The sequence below is a fragment of the Ruditapes philippinarum genome, unplaced genomic scaffold, assembly GCF_026571515.1.
Source record: "Ruditapes philippinarum isolate M1 unplaced genomic scaffold, ASM2657151v2 ctg916_1_1_1_1, whole genome shotgun sequence".
NCBI classification, from domain to species: Eukaryota; Metazoa; Mollusca; class Bivalvia; order Venerida; family Veneridae; genus Ruditapes; species Ruditapes philippinarum.
This window is the reverse complement of record NW_026860290.1, coordinates 237,716-258,347: the sequence shown is the minus strand read 5'-3', so window position 1 is coordinate 258,347 and position 20,632 is coordinate 237,716. Positions and strand designations below refer to the sequence as shown.

Sequence of the window (20,632 nt, the reverse complement as noted above, 5' to 3'; positions counted from 1 at the left end):
TTTATATGGATGTCATTTGTAAAATGTTGTTTTTATGTACATTTTATAACCTATGGCACAACATTTTATTATCTTAAATTTGAAGCTATGTTTTTTCCTTCAAAGGTTACAAAAATGTTTTAAATTGGTTGTTGTACACATGTATACCCTTTCTACAGTAAAAAAAATCTATTCATTTATTGAGGGTTTGTGTCCTTTTAAGAATATTCATACACGTGTCATATTGTTATATTTGGAGGTCAACGTGTCATAGATTCTTTGTATGCAACGTGTCGCTTTTCAGAATGGCAGATTACAAAGACAGGAATGGATTTAGGTTTTCAAATATGGTTGCCATAGTAACGGGAGGATGTCATGGAGTAGGACGTGGATGTGCCGAGATTTTTGGTAGTTTACTAGAATGAAAAGTTATTCCGCATGTTTTTCATATATAAGTTTGAATGTTTTCTTACCGGAGCATGCATAAATATACATAATGTACAAAACATTTGTTATAAAACATATCATCAAAATCAGAGAGAAAAAAAACAAGTATTGCCATAAATATAGGATATTAACGTTGGTTGTGATTCATGATTTATAGTTAGATAATAATTTATTGCATACATAAATATATATCAATTCTTTTACATCAAGATAAATACATGTACGTAACATACAAAAGGGTTGGGCCCTTCCCTGTATATCCTTAACATCAGTTTCATAAAGTAAACATTTTTCTACATAAACGTAAATATACATGAAGTAACTATTCATGTTCATTTTTAAGATTCATAAATCATGTCATCACAGTACTTCTTCAATGTTAATATTGAAGAATGAGAACAAAGTAAATATTTATAGAGTAATGAATGAAAAGTAAAATAAATTAATAGATTATCTTTGGTTTATTTAATAGCTGAAAATGGAGGGACAGTAGTTATTTTAGATATAGACGGTAGGTAAATTTTGCATATGTAGATATAACCAGTGTCACATATGGTGTTAGTATTCAATAAAGCAAAAAATAAAACATGTAATAATGATATAATACATAAGAATTAGTGTTATAACTGCAACGATAAGCTATCATTAAACTGATTTGACCAGAAGTGCACATGCATATTACATCACCTAATGCATTCCGACAAGATTAGTTGATGTAATTAACTTCTGGTGACTTCCCCGAATTATAAAAGTTAAGGAATTATAACAAAGATTCAAGTATGCTGAATTGCAAGTTTTCTCGCATAATTTGGTTATGAAGAATTCAAAACTGAGTTTTGGTATAAACTTCTTATTAGTTGTAACAGTTTGTATGATACTAAATCATACACTCAATCAAAATTGTATAACAACTATTTTAAATCTTCAGTTATCATTTTTTTATATTTCAATTGTTTAGATGAAGTTGGAAAAGCATTGTCCAGTAATGGAAACGGACAACTTGTCTACATGCATTGTGATATGCAGAGTGAAGAAGATATAAAGGTATATTGATCATGTCCTATAAATGCATGACTTATTTGTTCTCTTTGGCAAGTGACAAGTCTATTGACATACGTTTTCGCGGCTTCGGGTCCTGGGAGCAAGATTATGTCCAGTGTTCAGGTCACTCACGGATCATTTGTCCTGAACAAATAGTAGTAGAGTAGCAAATGCAAAACATGTGATGTAAAAAGAATGAAAGTCAACCTGTGGTCAGTATAACGACTAGTTTATTACAGTCGTCACATTAATTCAGGCATTTTAACGTGTGCCAACATTGTATGTGAACACTATAATTATACATATTTTTGACAAGTTATATGGCTCTATATGAACAGTTGTAAGCGAGACAACCGTTTTTCAATTCATGATACTGCGCAATTTCTTTCTTTGAAAAAAAGAAAAAAGAAAAAAGAAAGGTACATATGTAATATATAATTTATAACGGCCGTGAATACATAAAATATAAACTTCGCGTTGATCCATTAAAAGTTGACATTACAAATAGGCAAGACTCAGTATTATTAGAATGTACATGGAAAATATTTATTTAAGGTTAAAGTTAGTTCGTTGCTTAACTTCAACAATAACTATTATTGCCTAATGAATCTTTTCTTTCATGATTTGATTTAAATAAATCAAGAATTAAGTTTTGTATCTTTAATGCTATCGCAAGTTAAATCGCTTGAAGACTTTATTTATTTTGTAGAATGCAATTCAAGAGTCTGTTAAAAGATTTGGAAAAATTGATTGTCTAGTTAATAATGTAGCACGACGTAAGTTTTCTTTCTTTTTTACTCTTTGCTTTCAGAATCAGTGTATATCATACAAAGTCAGATTTAAACATGGCTTTATATATTCTTAAAATACAGTCACTTGTCCTATATTATCATTTACTAATCATGTATTAGTAGTTTTCATTTTGAAAGCCTATAAATATCTAGATAGAATTTGGGAGAAAAAAATCAACAAAAAAAGGCGATGCAGAAAAAAATAATCCACCCAAATTTGGTCTGTTTTTGATTTTAATCATTAAGATAATTTCTCTATGAATTATTAGAAGTGTTGTTCGTAAGAAAGAAATGAAAGATAGCTGACTTAGTAACTACAGTATATGAATTTATTTGTTTTTATAATTGATATTATGAGGCTTATATTTCTCATTTCAGATCCAGGTGTTGGTCTTATAGATGATATATCTATACACGATTTTAAGGACCTTCTTAACATAAATCTCATTGCAAATTTTACCGCCAGTAAGGTAATGTGTAACAGTGTAACATATGACATATATTAAACTACATACTCCATAATTTCTGAATATACATTATACATGTATTAATGTTAAAGGCTCATAACGGCTAAAAATGCAATACTTATTTAAGAAAAATGTAAAAATTATTTTTTGTTTTACTGTGACAAGTAATAAAAAGTTACTTATTGGTCATATAGCTTAGCAATCTCATGCGTTTTGACAATTAGTACTCAGATATACCACTTGGTAAACATTTAGCTTTCCTTATCACAGATTATTTCACACTCAGCGTTATATTCCAAGGCAAGGGCGATAAGAACCTTATATTTTCTAAATCAATTATTTAAACATAATATAAGGTATGTCTGGTGTTTGTACAAAACGGAAAGAAATGAGCTGTGCCATGACAAAACCAACATAATGGGTTTGCGACCAGCATGGATCCAGACAGTCTGATCAGAATCAGGATCCATGCTGTTCGCTTACAAACCCTATTACAAGTAGAGAAACTGATAGCGAACAGCATGGATCCTGATCAGACTGCGCGAATGCGCAGGCTGGTCTGGATCCATGCTGGTCGCAAACCCATTATGTTGGTTTTGTCATGACACGGCTCAAATATTCATTTCTGAGGCTTTATGTGCTTTTAACTTTAATATATCACATCAATTTCAAGCACAATTATATCTAAATTGACATTAACCAGACATTTAACTGATAATAAAAATAAATGCCACATTACAGTGCTTTACAATATGTTGTGATTAACGACATGTACATTGATTTACATTACAAGCTCATGATGATGAATAACAAAATGTCTCGTGCATAATCTTGTTGCAAACAAATGGATTTGAAATGTATGTAATCTATATAAACATATCATTTCAGTATACCAGTATGCACCTGAAACACCCTGCCCCCACACCCACACACAAAATGTAGGAATAATGTCTTATACTTTACATGTTGTAATATTGAGTCAGGATATTGATTTATAAGTGCATTCAGCATTTTATTCGAATTATTTTAATATACATAATTATTATTAAATTGGTTTTCTACATTTATTTTGAAATTGAAATAGGCACAATGAAGCTCTTTCAGGAGCAAGCCTTTGTTTCCTTTAGCAAGAAACTTTATACTCATTGTTCTGTACTAGTTGTTTTCAGGAACAGATTCAAAAGTTTTTCTATAAGCTTATAGCTTCCTACACAATCGACTTTGATTCTGAATAAAAAAACTTATGTTATATTGATTGTATATCTCGCAAAATTCGGAAAGAGGTAAATGATTTATGATTTATTTACACAGTATTATATTGATTTATTCACACCATATTATATTTATTATATCAGCTTATCATTACAGTATGCACTTCCTTATTTACGTAAGACAAAAGGAAACATTGTGAACATTGCAAGTATAAGCGGTGTCATTGCCAATGCCGCCAGTCCTACGTACTGCGCTTCTAAAGTAAGTAAACTAAGTTTCGAACAGTCCTTCCACAGCTGGAAGGAAACGAATTTTATTGAACATAGTGGGGCAAGCTGAACTGTTATACCGCGGAAGCTAAAACTAATTCATTTATTAACTATGACATAGAATAATATACCAATTTTGGTTTACAATTTCTGGTGGTTTACTATCCGAATCACGTACCTCAAAACATTTATCATAGTGTGAAAATCAGTGTATTGATCTAATTACAAAGAAATCGCAGGTATACTATTTCTTACATTTTAAAAACTATCAAATTAAAATCCATTTACAAGTTAATCAGATTTTACAGTAATGCAATGTACCTTTTTAAGTATCACATAAATAAAACAGAGAAAAAAAGGAATCCGCAAAAAAAACGCTCAAAACGTCAAAAACTGAAATATTGCATGACCATTTAGCACCGGCTTAAGCAGAATCCAATACTCAATATGCTAATGGTATACTGTTTTCTATATGCAGGGTGGAATAATTTCACTGACAAAGGCTCTTGCAATTGATGAAGCTATGCATGGAGTCCGAGTAAATGCGTGCGTATATTTTTTAAATTCAAACTTGCGTGTATTGTCGCAAATGTTAATCAATAAGTAAAGCTTGATCAGATTCCTGTTATGAATAAATAAATAAATAAATAAACAAAGTCGATTTCCTTGTGTTTGGTATGAGATTAAGTGTGTAATTGAAAGTATTAAAGCAAGGTTAATTTTTTTATGAAGCTCAATTTGGAAAGATTGTAATGGATAACTTAAGAAAATTAGATCTTCTGTTTTGACAGTCAGTGATTCTGCCGATCTTCTTAAGTGATTTAGGTACAGCTATGACCTTTTAAAATAGAGCAAATAGAGGATATTGAAGGAGTTTTAGTTCAATTCTTAATTGATTGCACGATATGAATAAATATATATATTATGTGAGCCTCTGGCGAGTATAATATTATTTTATTTATCGAGTTCAATAAATTCAGTGATGAACGTACACGAGTTTAATAGTCTATTTTATCACATACCCAACATAAATACCGTTTAAGGTGGAAAAAGCAATTTTAGATAACATTTAAATGCAATTTTTTCTTTTCTACAGGATAGCACCAGGTCCAGTAGATACTCCAATGCTAAGAGACGTCATGGAGAAAGCTGGTGATGTTGAAGGAATAACTAAAGCGATGATAGAGTCAAATGTAAGACTGTTACATTGTAATTTACATTTTTATTTTTTTGATACATTGTACTGTAATGCCAAGAAATTAAGTTTGTAGAGAAATACTTTAAGAAGTAAATGAAAGAGTCGAGTGTAAAAAGTTTGTCACTGAAAAATGTTTACTGGTACAGATTAAAATGTCCATTTTATCTAGTGCTGTAGATAAAAGAGTCAAATGTTAAAACGATGAACAGTTTTAAAAATGCCTAATCATTTGCAAAATACGTACTGGTACAGACAAAATTAAATAATGCGAACTTTGTTTATGTCGAAATATAGTTTATGAATGCCAGGAGTGTCAAACTTTTGACTTATTAAATAATAAGCAATTCTTATGTAACTTAATTAAACAAAAACGAGAATAAAGATCAACAAGGCAAATGCAACGTTCACAGGACTTGCCCCCCTCCGCCGACACATCCACGCCGACCGTGTGTTGTATGCTTATTAAGTGGACTATGAAACATGTCATTTATGATATGACACACATCATCATTGCTTCATTTATTCATAAGTTGATCATATATAAAAATGGTGAATGAACTAAGCCCATGGTTTTCCACGTTAACTATCTTTAAGAACATTCACTTGCAATTCATCTGGAGACTTTCTGATCATATTAAATTGACATTTATATCTATTTCTAGCACTTAAAAAGAATAGCTGATCCTAAGGAAATTGGCAAGGCATGCCTATTTTTAGCTGTGGATGCAACTTTTACAACTGGTGAAGTGCTCATGTGTTCGGCGGGAAATGAAATAGGATACGGAGTAAAATGAAACGACAGTTTATACCGTTTTTGTGAAGATAATTCATTATTGTGATAAACGTTTTGCAATATTTTACAGAATATTGTATTTTACAGGACTTGCTTTGTTATCTTAACACATATCTGTGATATCTGATAAAATTTGTTACGATTAAACATTGAAACAAATGCTTTACAATGAATATTCTCTCCCATAAATAATGCATTCTTTTAAAAGGCAAAAGCAATGACTTTTTTCTATAAAAACAACAAAATCATGATATAACATGTTATGTTATGTTTACAAGCATTAAATTTTATTAAATATAAAAGAGCCCATATTTTTAATGCCAAACCGATGTTCATGGGTCATGTAGATGTACTTTATTTTGCGTCTTGATATTTCGGCACAGCAAGGACGGTTATAATGATTTAATAGTTTGTGTGAAAGTCAAAACACTACTTTTACTAAATCAGTCTATTGCAAATTGTTTCAAATTCAGCACATTTTTTTTATGATAATGTAACGTTTTGAAGGCACACAAACCCTGTCGATGAAAAGCTAGCTTACCACCGATAGTGGTTTATGCCCTTATATATTGGATACTATCCTTTATGTGAATTCATCATCTTTTGTTTTCGCATATTGTAATAATTTGCTGTGTTGGACGTTCTTTAGGAATTCCTATTTTCTCTATTTTCAATATGTTACACAGTTTGGAAGCGACTGTTACTAGTCTTGCTGTTTCATTCAAAGGATTATATTTTATTTAGTTCGTCGGTTAAGTTGTCCCACATTCAACATATTCAAAAAAAGTGGGCGGATTTAAGTTAAAATACATACGTTTTAAAGTTATTCATGATTATATTTTCTGGAGATGACCATGATGCAAAACGTTATCAAATGCCTTTGTGGTTTCGCATAGTACAGCCATGACTCTCTTAGCTTTCTCAAAGGGCTTGACACATTTCGTTGTACAGTGAAACTAATTAATTAAATGTGGAGTCACATATTAATAAACCTGATTGGTGATGGGAAAGCAAATAATAGAGACATGGTCATTTTACAAATTCTTATGAACAAATCTTTCCATCAGTTTTCCTGATATTACGGTAATATTCAGGGTAGGATGGGTCAGATTTCTCTAAAGTACTAAAAGTTGCATTAGGGAGTTTATAAACTGAAGAAAAGAAGAATAACTAATATTTTTGTTAAAATACACAGCGAGTGGACTAGATAAGACGACTGCAGCTTCTTGAAGAAGTTGAGGACTTACATGGTAAGGGCCACTTGCTTTTGTGGTATCTATTGAAGATATAGAGTCAAGTCCACACTGTGGCGCAATGCTAATGTAAGCTTTGACTGGTATATTTGTTTCTATGTTGATTCCTTATCAGGCCCTTTTGGCTGTGGACTAATATATTCATAAAGAAGTTCTTTTTTGTCTTGATCCGACGTTGCAATGATAGTGTTGTGATTTAACATAGGTATTGAATTTGTGGAGTGCTTGCATGCTATTTGTTTGCTAGTTTGCTACATTAGTATCTTTCTTTAGTTTATATGTTATTTTAAGGTATTTTTCTATCAATGTTTTTGATATATTGTTTTTTTAAATAGTTTTCTAAGTGCATATTTCTTAATTTTGACCTATGAAAATCAGAATTTATTTATTTTATTTGGTTTGTTTGCGAACAGTATGCTGTTTTCCTAATTTGTTTCCTGATAATGTTATTCAACTTAGGGATGTAAGTTGGTCTTATTATCACATTCTTAGTTTGGAATGTTTAATATTTGGTAGATAAAACCTCGGCTGAATCATATAGCTAGATTGATGGTTCCATGATAACCGCCTTATGAACACATCTGCGAATGTTTCATAACTTTCTTAACTCAGAATTGCACCATTTTCATGTTTAAATGTTTAATTCTGATTGAGCCGATGATAGGGCGCGTGTACGGTAGTTTGCATTTGAAAATTCCGTCAATGAATAGGCTCAATCAAACCGAGCTTGCAACATTTTCAATTTTTTGCCATTTTGAACTTTCTTAAGGGATTCTTATTTTTTCTATTTTGTGATTTTCCCTTGAATACGTCGCCATCCCCTTTATCATATAGTCAAATATTCTCTAAATATTGTTCTGTTTTAAGCTTAATTGTTTTACTGCAGAAGAAAGACAATGTGTTAGATTAGGAGTAAAAATGGTTGTCTACGATGGTAGTTATAACATTTTGATTGACAAATATAAGGTCTATTAAGGAATAAGATTGTTCACGGAAGTGCACCGGAGATAATGATAAACTGGTATGCAATAAAATACGCATAAGTCTAGTAACTTTATTTGAGACTTAGAAGTGAGATTAATTTTGATTTAGAAGTCACCTGAAAGTATTGTATTATCAGTGTGTACAGATAACATTTTTCTTAGAGTTGCCAGCATTCATTGCTAGAGTCAAATACCATTTTAATACACTGATAAGAAGTATTTCGTGTGAATGATGATCTCTACCCAAATTGGTTCGATCTGTAAATATTTAAATCTTGTCTAAAGACAGCGTTTAGCTAATCTCCAAGAGATTGCTACATCGCTATTAATTCTTACATGTAGATCAAAAGGGAGGACAAAGTTTATGAATTCTTGGGTCTTCATCCGATGTGAAAAAGCCAAGTTTCTGTAAACAAGAAAATATCATTATGTCCACCTCTGCCTAAAGGGAGTCTTGCTTTTGCTTCATGATTTGGACATTTAAATGCATAAGCTTGAGAAGGCAAATAGTGATTTCTCGTTGTGATGAGGAGAAAGAAAATGAAAGAAATAAAGGATAAGTTGAATGGACTGGTCCATCTGTACTAGGATAAATATAACCAGATAGGTTGAGAAACTGATACGGAAATAGGTTTGTTATTAGGTTTTCGTTAAAAATGTCTTGTTTGTGAGAACAAAGATGGTGTATGCCGACAAAGAGGTCGACAGTATAACTAGTAAAATGGCATCAAAAAAGGAGGATGAGTGGTTGTTGTGAATATTATGGGTAAGATTGGAAGTGAAAAAGTCCACAGCTTTGTAATCATAGGATAGAATGTACTGATCCCGCGCGCTGTCCGTGCCCCATACGCTCATTTATCAAGAAGAATATTTGTAAACAAAATAATCGAAAGAAGTGATACATGTAATACATTTTACGTGTTATTCCAGTTTTATGGCGTTGTTGCCATTTTTACACTTTAATGTCACAAAGTTATTGGATTCGAGCGAAGCAATTACATTGCAATATTTTGTGAGAACATTTTATCATTTTTTTTATTCCCTGAAGCCATAACTAATCTGTGCAGTCACCTGATTGAATAATTATCGGATAGCGGTACGGGATTATATGGACTGATCTTTGATCGAGCGCATCCCAATATTTCCAATTATAACAGTTTGTTTTAACCGACGAAATATAAATTTTCGCCATTTAGGACTTGAAAAAAATGGTTCACAATAGCCGAAAATTAGTTTTAAGCGAATACTATTAAGCAATGTGATTTAATAGAAAAACCAAGAAGGAATCGGCCGGGGTTTAAAATTTAGTGTTCGCTATTAACGATAATTCGTTATAGGCGAGTTCGTTATAAGTGAAGTCAACTCACACTCAACTGTAATTCAAAACCAGTTAAAGATATGAATCATTTAAACCTGAAGATACATGTATCTCGTTCAATGTATTACATTTGTAATGGACAGTGTAAACTAAACAAAGAAAACCATTTGAAAATTGAGAGTGGAGGTATAAGTTATCTCGTATCGAATTAATACAGGCAAGTATGGAAGATGGATTACGTTTTAAAGACAAGGTTGTGATAGCCACCGGAGGTTGTAGCGGAATAGGAAAAGGGGTGGTAGATATATTCAGTAAGTTTAATAAATGATATGCTTAAGACTGAGATATAACTTATTTCACTTACTGTTTATATAACAAAATTAAAACATATTATTATATAAGAGTATATCAATCTAAATGATCATTAAAAATAACTAAAAGCATTACACATTATTAATATAAAAACGTCATCTGTCTTCCATGAAGGAACTATTTCAAAGTTATAATTTATCTTCCAAGCCACCCTACCTAGCACCGCCTTAAGAAGAACTCAACATTTAAACATGATATGGTGAAATTTTGAATTTAGAAACTTCCACAGAAATTAAAATGTTACATTTTAAGTTGGATAAGCAAATACTGGACATTAATATCGAGTACTAAGAGTACAAACACTGGACATACATATAGATGTGAAATTCTAATGACCTTGCCACATCAAATTACTTTATCACTATGCAAACAAATCTTAACAAAGTTCATGATTATTTGCACTTTATAGATGGTCAATTTCATTATCTTGAAGCTCAATACTTTGGACAGATTGTAATACATTGTTTATCGAAAATTAGCAAACACGTTACGATAATCGACATCGGTTGTGAAGATATGATTAATATACGTGTAGTTATTATACTTTTAAATTATCACAACATTTTAACGTTTACTGTGAAAACGCACATTTATTACCAATGCCAAGAAAGTTGGGATGCAAACATTGACTATCTGACGGACTTACCAATACGCTATTGTGAACTCAGTGAAATATATCGATGTGGCGTAGATTATTATAAGTTACCAAAAGTACATTAAAGAAATAGAGATTCCGACTGAATAAATTATCGTAAATCATAACTTTCCTGATTTTTTAATAAATACCTAAAACAGTATCATTTAATGTAGTTGCTTTACAGAGTAAAAGTTATCAATCTATTGTCATACTCGTTCAACACCCGCTCATCAGTTTATCTTCATTTCCCAGTTAGGTTATTGTTCATTTCAATTTCAAGATGTGTGCACCTTTTTAAGGACCAACTGTCAAAAGAAGCGTGATATTGATTCAAGAAAACAAAATCGAGAAGAAGAAAAACTATGACGCCACAAGAGCTGAAACCCAATTTATCAATTTGCAGAATTAATACTTTTTCAAGCATGATTGTTAACCTTTCAAAATGATTTTACATTATGCTGTGTTCTCACCGCCGATCAGATCAACTCGATCAAGCACGATCAAGCGATCGGGTACCTGTCTAGCTCGGTCTGCATGCGTGATCGGGGGTGGTCGGAGCGGTCTACCTTGGTCGGTATGGCCCGGGCTTCCTACTCGATTTTTTTTGACATGTCAAAAAAATTCGAGTAGCAATCGAGTGGATAAGACGTCGAGAAACGATCGTAAAGTGATCGAGTAGAGGATCTAGTTAATAGAGAATACAATGTAAATTGTGTAACGATCTAGTTTGGTCGGATACATCTCTTACACGATCATCTCGACTTCTACTCGGGCATTATTCAATCTGTTCGGGTGAAAATCTGGCAACGATCGAGCAAAGTTCCAGTTAGTCTAGTTGAGATCGTGTATGACTCGTGTGTAGGTCTGGGTGATCGAAAAGAATTTGGGATGTTGGTCGGGTTGTCGTCGAGAAGAAGTCATAAACATGGTCGACTTGAGGTCATGTAGGAGTCGTGAATTTGCATTTGATCAAGCTTGGTCGGTCTTCATCGGGGAATTAATGTGATCGGGACGATCGAGTTGATCTGATCGGCGGTGAGAACATAGCTTTAGTGTAACAGTATTTGAAAAGATAGTGACAAATACACAAGCCGCTTTCTTCTGTCATTTTGTCCAAAAGTCACGTGGGTTTGCTACCCTTATACTTATAGCACTGGTAAGCCAATATTCCTGTGAGTTTTCAAGTTCTTAATTATCTTAAGAATGCCGCTTGCCTTTTTATATTTTAATTAAGAATGACGTTAACCTCTAAATGTCGGCTATGAATGCCGCTTTCATTTTTAAAATTCAGTCAAGAATAGCGTTTAACTATTTAAATTTCAGTTAAGAATGGCGTTTAATTTTTAAAATGTTGGCTATAAATGTCGCTTTCATTTTTAAAATTCAGTTAGAATGGTGTTTACCTATTTAAAATTCAGTTAAGAATAATGTTTAACTCTTTAAATTTCAGTTGAGAATGGAGGAACAGTAGCTGTGTTTGATATTAATGGTAACTAAATCTAAGACATATTGAGATTACTTTTGCGACTGTGAATGTATATGAACAGTATCAACCATACACTAGAAACATAACAGTGGAATCGTTCCAGTGAATTATTTTTCTACTTTTTTAAAATATATATTTTATTTAGGTTCTTGCATTATTGAACATTATGTGCGTATTTTTTTTCCTGAAAAGAACGAAAGTTGTATTAAAAAATACTTTAAATGAATTGTTACATGTCATTTTTGACACTTTCTTTTCGCAAGTTAAATTTTTGGTTGAACAAACTTGTCTGGGTGATTTGCAGATGAAATTGGCATCTCTCTCAGTGTTCAAGGACCTGGAAAGATATCATACAAACATTGTGACGTCACTAAAGAAGACGAAATAAAGGTAAATATAAATATAAAACACATGTGGTTGTGTGGAAACGGCCTTCTTTAGCTGATAAGTATCATCTGTAACATAGGCGTATCATGTTCATATTTCACATGTATTTAATTTAAGACTTTTTGTTTGGTTTCTCGGCGCACCAAAAGTTTAGGTCTTATGGCGCTGAAACAGGAAAGATGATTTTGGGTTACCTAGGGCGTTACAAACTACAAAGAAACGCCAGTGGTCAAAACCAAGGTTTTTATTTTATTTTAGACATAAATAACAATGAAGAAGACATATTAATTGTACTGTAAGAATTCATGTTTATTCACCATTATAGCTTGCGATATCATATTCATTTTTATCAAATTTTGTAATTTTTACATTTCAGAAATGTATTGACGAAACAATTGAGGCTTTTGGCAGAATCGATTGTGTCATCAACGACGTTGGCTACTGTACGTTTTATTAATATCATAGCCAAATTCATATACATGTTTCATTCCATATTTGGCAGTTCTTATGTTGGTCTCAACAAAAATTACAAGTTTTCTTTGAAATGTATTATATTAATTTTCATTACTAATCTGTCCCTCCTCTCTTGACTTAGTATATTTTATTGAGTAGTTGTCCATATACAGGCTAAAACAAATTTAACTTTCAACGGAGGAGACTGCCATAGACTTACGCAGCTCTCGGTTCAATTCATTTTTGCCTAAGTGTATAAATTATCTACATGTTTATATGTCACTGTGTGAGAAAAAGTGCAACCTGACCCGAATTCGAGCCCTCAGCACTCGGAATGCCTCTGCAGATCTACCGACTGAGCTATCCGACCGCAAACATCACAAGTTATCCCTAACAAGTGAACAGTTCTTGACCATGACACAACATAAACCTTATATTAGAAATATGTTTAAAACAAACTTTTTTTGCCAGATAAGTGATCTTTTCTCTAAGGCACATATACTCAAATTGTTGATACCTATTTTGTGGTATTTCATTAAAAGTTCCAGGAGGTCATAGTATCAATGACGTCACTTCCGATTTGTTCAGGCGTGTTCTAGATGTTAACATAGTCAGTCAGTTTACGATGTGTAAGGTAAAGCTATATTTTTTTTTCTTTCCACGAAAATATGTTTTGTCACAATTCCGTGCCCTATTGTAAGGCCCCGCTTTAACGGTATTGCACGTTCCTGTCTATATATTTTGTCTTGAGGTCATTCTCTTTATATATAGAAAGCTATGGTTGTCTTAGGAATGTGAAAAAAATTATATATATCATATTCGTGTAGAGTCATTACTATATTTATTAAACTCATTGCATATTGTAATATTATTCAACTCATTTGAATTAATTCAGTGCTGAAACAACACTCATTCTATATTATATATTGATTGAACGGTAAAAGTGATTCACAACACTTAAGTTGGGATTTTAAACATGTTCCATCTTTGGTTTCTGCATCTATTGCTATTGTATACTTTGATTTTGAGCATTGACATATTCATATAAAGTGTGAAAAAAATTACACTGAAAGTATATTATCGAGTCTTCTTCCTGTAATGGCAAGAAAGGTCCAATCTGAAAATATGTACTGTAGTATTTAGGCTTCGAAGAATTAAAAACAAGTAATGGAAGAAGAAGAAGATGATGATGAAGAAGGAGAAGAAGAAGAAGAAACTGATTGGGATTAACATGTGTAATATTACACATACAATCGTACAGGCTTGCCGGATGTGGTACAGTGATATGTTTTGGTTTCCTTTGTGGTCGTGTTGGTAAAAAAATAGAACTTTCTTTTCAGTACGCACTACCATACATACGGCAAACCAAGGGAAGTATTGTCAACATGTCAAGTATAAGTGGTGTAATTGGCACGGCTGGGAGCTTTACGTACAGCGCCGCAAAAGTAGGCCCTATTTTATTATTCATATTTATACATGTAATAATAATAATAATATAATTTCTTTATAATATTCAACATCCTCTTTATAATAACACGAAAAGAAAAACACAACAAATTCTATTGAAATATAAAAAAACAACAATTTTTGATACTCCACTGTAGAAAGTCATAGCTCCTTTTTCATGGCTGTTCTCGCAATAAAAGATGCTTATCCGATACAAATAACTATTTCTTGTTATTCAATAAACGAAAGGCGAATACCAAAACAACGTATATCAACAAATAATACTACAATTTCAAGATTTTTTTTTAAAGTAAAATGCAAAAAATGGGCAATAACTTTTTTCCAATGGACGTATTTCTGTTTGTGAATACATATGTACTTGTCTTGACAGTTATTGCCAGTATGAAATTTAATAAAGTGGGACGAACATCAGCTCGAAATTAAATTCAATTCAACAAAACCCTTTTAGTGTGAGCTTGCCTCTGGTTTCCGTTTGTTAATCGGTGCTGCTGTTTTGTTTTAATTATGTTATTCAGGGCGGAATTATATCTTTCACAAAAGCGCTTGCAATTGACGAGGCAAAACATGGAGTTCGCGTTAATGCGTAAGTATTATGTTTACGGTTATGAAAGTAAAGCTTTAACTGCAGTACATACGAAGGTCAATAAGAACGCACTAGGAAAATTTCTGTCAAAATGCTTGTAAATATACACCAGTATTCATTTTTATAGAGTGCTGTCTTGGAAGCGATTAAGTTAAGTCTTCAATACACATTCCATTGTGGCTGAAGGGTTGCCTTTGAGGATTGAGGCATCAGAATTGCAGTCACCATTTATCCTTGCATGATAGTAAGAGGTGACTAAATGGGTTCAAATTACCTGAGACTGTGCATGTCTTAGCTCCAGTAGGTGGTCTGGTTTTGACCCCGGATAGAATAAAATATTTAATATCACTGGGGTGGTTCGGGATGATCCAGGAAGAATAGCTTTGCTGGCTTTATCCTTAGCTCTGCTCTGTAAGTGTGACCACAACAATAATTTCACCCTGGGCTCTGCCGGGAGTAAGTGAGACCGCAGCTTAAGGACTTTTTGCATATTTTGACCTCTTTCTAGTATGGTGGCTGATATGCTACACTTTTGCATGTTGCGTTGTTGCTTATCGCCTTTTTTTCCTGGGCGCTACAAATTGTGCCAGACTGTAGCACGTTGTCCCCATGTCTCTTGGCTTATAACGAGGGAATGACTTCTTACTGTGTTATCGCATGGCTTAATTGAGTCGTTGTCGCCAGCAACAAAGCAGATTTAAGCCTCAATAAGCTAAGTTTTCCATTTGAGCCAAGCGACAATGTGTCATGGTGCCACACACTAAGAAACAACCTGCCATTTGGCTTGTTTTGCTAGTGACATGACAACAAGATATCAAGGCCTGAGCAATCTTGACTTTTTGGTTTAGGAATAATAATTGTTAAAAAGCAGAACAGTGCATGAAATATGGAATGAACAAAATATATTCTTTTATATGACTTCGTTCCTTTGTTTTGCCAATTTTGATATCAGATAATGGTTTTATACACAAAACACAACAAAAACACAAAAAGTCAGGAAAACTGTTTAACTGACAGGGGCACAAAAAGTTTAATGCATTATCAAAACTTCTTCATCATGATAAGTTCAGCAAGAGAATTCTCTAAGGTGATATATCCTGTCGGTCTGTAAATCTGTAATAAGTCATGTTGTTATTGACAATTACACGAAAACGCACACATATGTGTTGATCGAAATAAAATTCACTGATCAATCACAAAGTATACAGCCTCATGTTTGTCTTTCTAGGGATCTCCCGCGGCGTACTGGTCCAGAATGACTTCGTAATTTTATCTATAATTGTCCTTCAAGTTTATCCTCAGTATTAACCTAAGCATGATCTGCATTCAATCGGTTTAAAATGACATTTTGTATCATGTGTTATCCGAATTATCGACACTGACAGCTGATTTTTAAAACTGTTTATTTCGGGCTCTGGAAAAGTTTGTTTCCGTTTCCCGTCACTACGCAACATAAAGAAATATCGTTGCCATCATATACAACACCGATAATAGTCTATTTCGAAGCAAAAATGAACAAAAGTTGAGACAAAGCGTACAAACGGTAGCCATTTTATTTCTGGTTAACATTTGGTTAAAATTTAACCCACCTCCTATACGTGGGTTAATTCAACCAGAAATTTACGCTTGTTAAATTTAACCAAAATTTTATACAATCGGTTAACCAAAGTTTAACCGAAAAGTTAACCTAACCATGGATTTAACCCAGTGTTTAAAGTTAACCAACGTTTATACAATTGGGTGCTGGTGTTGATTTAAGTTATAACACCCGTGGTTAGCCAAAATTACCTTCTCTGTTTCGACGCCATATGACCTAAATTGTGTGTTGCGCCAAAAAACCAAACAAATAAGCTTCAATACACACAGAAACTAACCATTTTGTATTGCAGAATAGCCCCAGGGGCAGTCAGTACACCCATGCTTAATGACTTCCTTGAAAAATCCGGTAACGTTGATGAAGCGGCCAGTGTTGTCAAAGGTTATAACGTGAGTATCTGATAATACCGATACAATGCCATACTTAATCCAAAAATGTACTTTATATGACCTTACTACACATTAGCAACTTGAAAAGGATTTTCATCATTTTAAAATATGAATCGTAAGATACTTGTTTACAACATATAGGAACATACAACAACATTTAACATAATATTATTTTAGGCATTATTCTACATAAGTTCAATATATTGAAGTTGTATGCTTTATTTTTTAACCATATAAACCCTAATACATGAACAATAAGATAATTGTATAATTTGATAATTTAATGCTTTCTTGAACCATGTAAAACTATATATATATATATAAAAGACTTATACTTAATTCTACCACATGTTAATAAGGCTAGATATCTATATCTTAAATATTGTCGCAAAAAGAAGCTCCTTGAAACGGTGCGAGGAGGGGGGGGGGGGGGCGTTGTTAACCAGTTACACTAACACAGAGAGTGCCGTCTTTCCAATATTTCCTTGTCGGGCTACATCTTGATTTTTTTGTTAACTATATTATCTTAATTTGAAATTTTAGCATTTGAAAAGAATAGCAGATCCCAGAGAAATTGGGAAGGCGTGTTTGTTCCTGGCTGTCGATGCAACTTTTACAACTGGTGAAGTGCTCATGTGTTCCGCCGGAAATGAAATAGGTTACGGAGTGAAATAGACATTCAAATCGAAGAGTGTCATCAGACACGTACTCGTACATTTTATGTTTAAGCGCTTTTGAATTTGTTAAATATGTGCATTAATAGAAAATAATGTATTTGTTTCATTTGTTCACATAAACACAAAAAGAAGCCATTTTTTGCAACGGTCTTATATTATCATATATTCCATCTTAAAATTTGTATTTGAAAACATGAAACGTCAAAGACTTTATACAAGTTAATTGAAACTTTATTTATAGTTGAGTTCATTAAATAAGTGTGAGACCAAGCTTTTCACAAATACCAATGTCGACAATGTTATAAGGTTTATCTAGTACAATATTCCATTCGCAATATTGAACTTAAGTTATGTCGGTGCTAAGGAGCGGTGACGGTAACTAATATTAAGCATGGGTGACCGCGATAAAGCTGATTCATACTGAACTTGCAGAATATGTTTATACTTATCATGATTGACGGTCTTCCATATGTCCCAACTACACTCAGAGGTACTTATGCCCCGACACTTACATTTTTTTGGTATTAATTGGTTATTTGTGAACGGATTTTAAACAGTTTTTGAACATACAAAATTCAACATATCATACTTATTTCCTAAAATGTTATTTCCAATTCACAACAAGAAAATAGAGAAAATAACAAAACAAATATGTTACTGCAAAATGAAAAATCACTAAATGACTGTAAATATCGTAACACAATGATAAGTCTCTAAATCCAACTGATTCTGTATAATAACCAGTTCGAATACTTTTGTGTTATTCCATGGCTATAACAAAGTGTAAAGACATGTATCATGGTTATGAAGTATGAAGACTTGGGGGATATTTCGCCATTCCTGAAAAAAGGCCTCCTCGAGTTCCAGCAACTCCTGCATTCCAAGTCACCAGATCTAAACATCACACTTGTCGGCTGAATTGAACAGGCGTATGAGAAAGAGGCCAAAAATTCCTTGCAATTTGCTGAAAAAAAAAACGAGCAAGCCCTTATTCAGGAATAGAGATTTGTGAGACAGGGGTGTTTACTTTGTTATAGCCAACTGTGAGGATATACAAACTATAAGAACTGGTAAACATACAGATTTAATGGAATTCAGAGACTGTTCATTGTGTTACGATTTTTACAGTCATTCTGTGATTTTTCATTTTACAGTAGCCTACTAGTATTTGTTTTGCTATTTTTTCTATTTTCTTATCGATGAATTGTTAATATAATTCCAAGTAGTAAGTATGATATGTTGAATTTTGTAATGTCCAAATTTGAATCACAAGTATCCAATTTATGCAGAAAAAAATGTCAGTGCCGGGTTATAAGTGCCTCTGAGTGTAATATATAGAGGATATTTGTTTGTTTGTGTGTAAGATGAAATTTTATTTCATCGAGTGAACTTTAAAAACAGTATTCTCACGAGTGCTTGAAGTATAAGTCTACAACCAAAACGTTCTTGAACAAGAAATGTTTGTGTATTGAACGTAATTTTCGGACTTGCGAACTAAACCATTTATACAGCATTGACAGTGACATAGTTTGTTATTGTTAAATGCAGTTCGAAACTTTCGAATTCGAATAAATTAGGAGAAAAACCGACCAGAACAGTCACATGTCAAATTTAAAAATATGTACATGATCAGTTTATATCTTCAAAAACTTCGTCAAAACAGAATCTAGGATGCTGAAACCTTTAACCGAGTGTGGCATATATATTGCATTATGGAATAGACATACAATGGACTTCAAAATAACAAAGAAACCCACTTGCCTGGCAAAAATTCGTTCACCCGTTTCAAAAAAACACGCCGTGTTCACCATTTTGTCAAGTTTGCAACCAATTCGTTCGCTTGAACCAAGAGTGCAACCACTTCACGTCCTGCCCCTTGCGAAATACAGGTGCAAAACCTGTATAAAAAGTCGAAAGTAAAATGGTGAAATACGAAATCAAGATGATGAAAATTTGAAGTTGGGATGACGACAATTTGAAATGACAAAATCTACGATGGTAAAAAGTCGAAAATACATTGATGGAAAGGGTGAAAATTCGAAATAACGGAACAACGAAACCACGATGGTGAAAGTTCGAAAGTACGATGGTGAAAACACGAAATGATATCGAAATTCATAATCGTGGTTTCGTTATTTCGACTTTTTACCATCCTTATCCCTTATCGACTTTTCACCGTCCTTATTTCGTGTTATTATTTGTTTAGAGTTATGTGCCCTAAAAGGACATAGTAGCTGGCAAACACTTAAGGTGATTCCGCTTTGTCAGCCATGTTTGTTTTCACAAAGTCTGTCCAAAGTGAAAGTAGGCCAAAATTCATATAACAACAAAGCTCTTATTTTAAAATGATGAACCATTTGAAAGTACACTTCCAGGTTTATATTTTAAGGACAATTATAAACAAAAATAAAAATGATAACAATAAGAATATTTACCTTGAATGTGCTACATTTCTGAAGACCAAAAACATTCTGTTGCAAAGTTTTATGCACATTTCATGAATGGCAAAATCCTTTTTTAAGTCTGTTTTAGTGCCTACAAAAGCTATTTTTTGCCGCAAATACAAAAATCTTTCAAAACTTAACTCCAAATAAATCCATATCTCATGTCCTTCTAAGCATATGGCCTCCATTATTTTTTGTAAAAAAGTAGTGCAAGAAAACAATCATCATTTATAGCCTTATGAACTACAATTAAAATGAAAACACAATCAAACTTTAAATCTAACCTTTTTTATGTGTAACAGTGAAGTGTGTCTGTTTGTCATGTACACAAGAGATAGATAAATGATGTTTATTTTCATGGTACTACTTTTTTACACATGTCATGGTGG

At 32.8% G+C, this 20,632-nt stretch overlaps 2 protein-coding genes and 1 long non-coding RNA gene across 3 annotated transcripts; all 3 read left to right on the top strand.

Moving 5' to 3' along the window:
- The first annotated feature begins 281 nt into the window (after nt 1–281).
- LOC132759564 (17-beta-hydroxysteroid dehydrogenase 14-like) lies at nt 282–6,381 on the top strand. The gene is made up of 9 exons (XM_060751354.1): nt 282–387; nt 899–937; nt 1,385–1,470; nt 2,177–2,243; nt 2,637–2,728; nt 4,094–4,198; nt 4,685–4,752; nt 5,303–5,399; nt 6,067–6,381. The coding sequence occupies exons 1-9, from the start codon at nt 285–287 to the stop codon at nt 6,196–6,198; spliced, it is 789 nt and encodes a 262-aa protein (XP_060607337.1). The 5' UTR covers nt 282–284; the 3' UTR covers nt 6,199–6,381.
- A 6,143-nt stretch (nt 6,382–12,524) lies between these two features.
- LOC132759547 (uncharacterized) lies at nt 12,525–13,720 on the top strand. The gene is made up of 3 exons (XR_009629732.1): nt 12,525–12,636; nt 13,010–13,076; nt 13,629–13,720. It is a non-coding gene; the product is annotated as an uncharacterized LOC132759547 (long non-coding RNA).
- Nucleotides 13,721–14,430: 710 nt separating this feature from the next.
- On the top strand, nt 14,431–18,003 carry LOC132759545 (17-beta-hydroxysteroid dehydrogenase 14-like). The gene is made up of 4 exons (XM_060751336.1): nt 14,431–14,531; nt 15,069–15,136; nt 17,026–17,122; nt 17,666–18,003. Exons 1-4 carry the CDS (start codon nt 14,472–14,474, stop codon nt 17,795–17,797), a joined length of 357 nt encoding a protein of 118 aa, XP_060607319.1. The 5' UTR covers nt 14,431–14,471; the 3' UTR covers nt 17,798–18,003.
- Nucleotides 18,004–20,632: the final 2,629 nt, after the last annotated feature.

Coding starts and splice junctions, on each gene's coding strand:
- LOC132759564 (XM_060751354.1), top strand. CDS start 285: ATGGCAGATTACAAAGACAGGAATGGATTTAGGTTTTCAAATATGGTT. Junction 388..898: donor TGGATGTGCCGAGATTTTTG/GTAGTTTACTAG, acceptor TTTATTTAATAG/CTGAAAATGGAGGGACAGTA. Junction 2,244..2,636: donor AGTTAATAATGTAGCACGAC/GTAAGTTTTCTT, acceptor TTCTCATTTCAG/ATCCAGGTGTTGGTCTTATA.
- LOC132759545 (XM_060751336.1), top strand. CDS start 14,472: ATGTCAAGTATAAGTGGTGTAATTGGCACGGCTGGGAGCTTTACGTAC. Junction 14,532..15,068: donor TTACGTACAGCGCCGCAAAA/GTAGGCCCTATT, acceptor TATGTTATTCAG/GGCGGAATTATATCTTTCAC. Junction 15,137..17,025: donor CATGGAGTTCGCGTTAATGC/GTAAGTATTATG, acceptor TTTGTATTGCAG/AATAGCCCCAGGGGCAGTCA.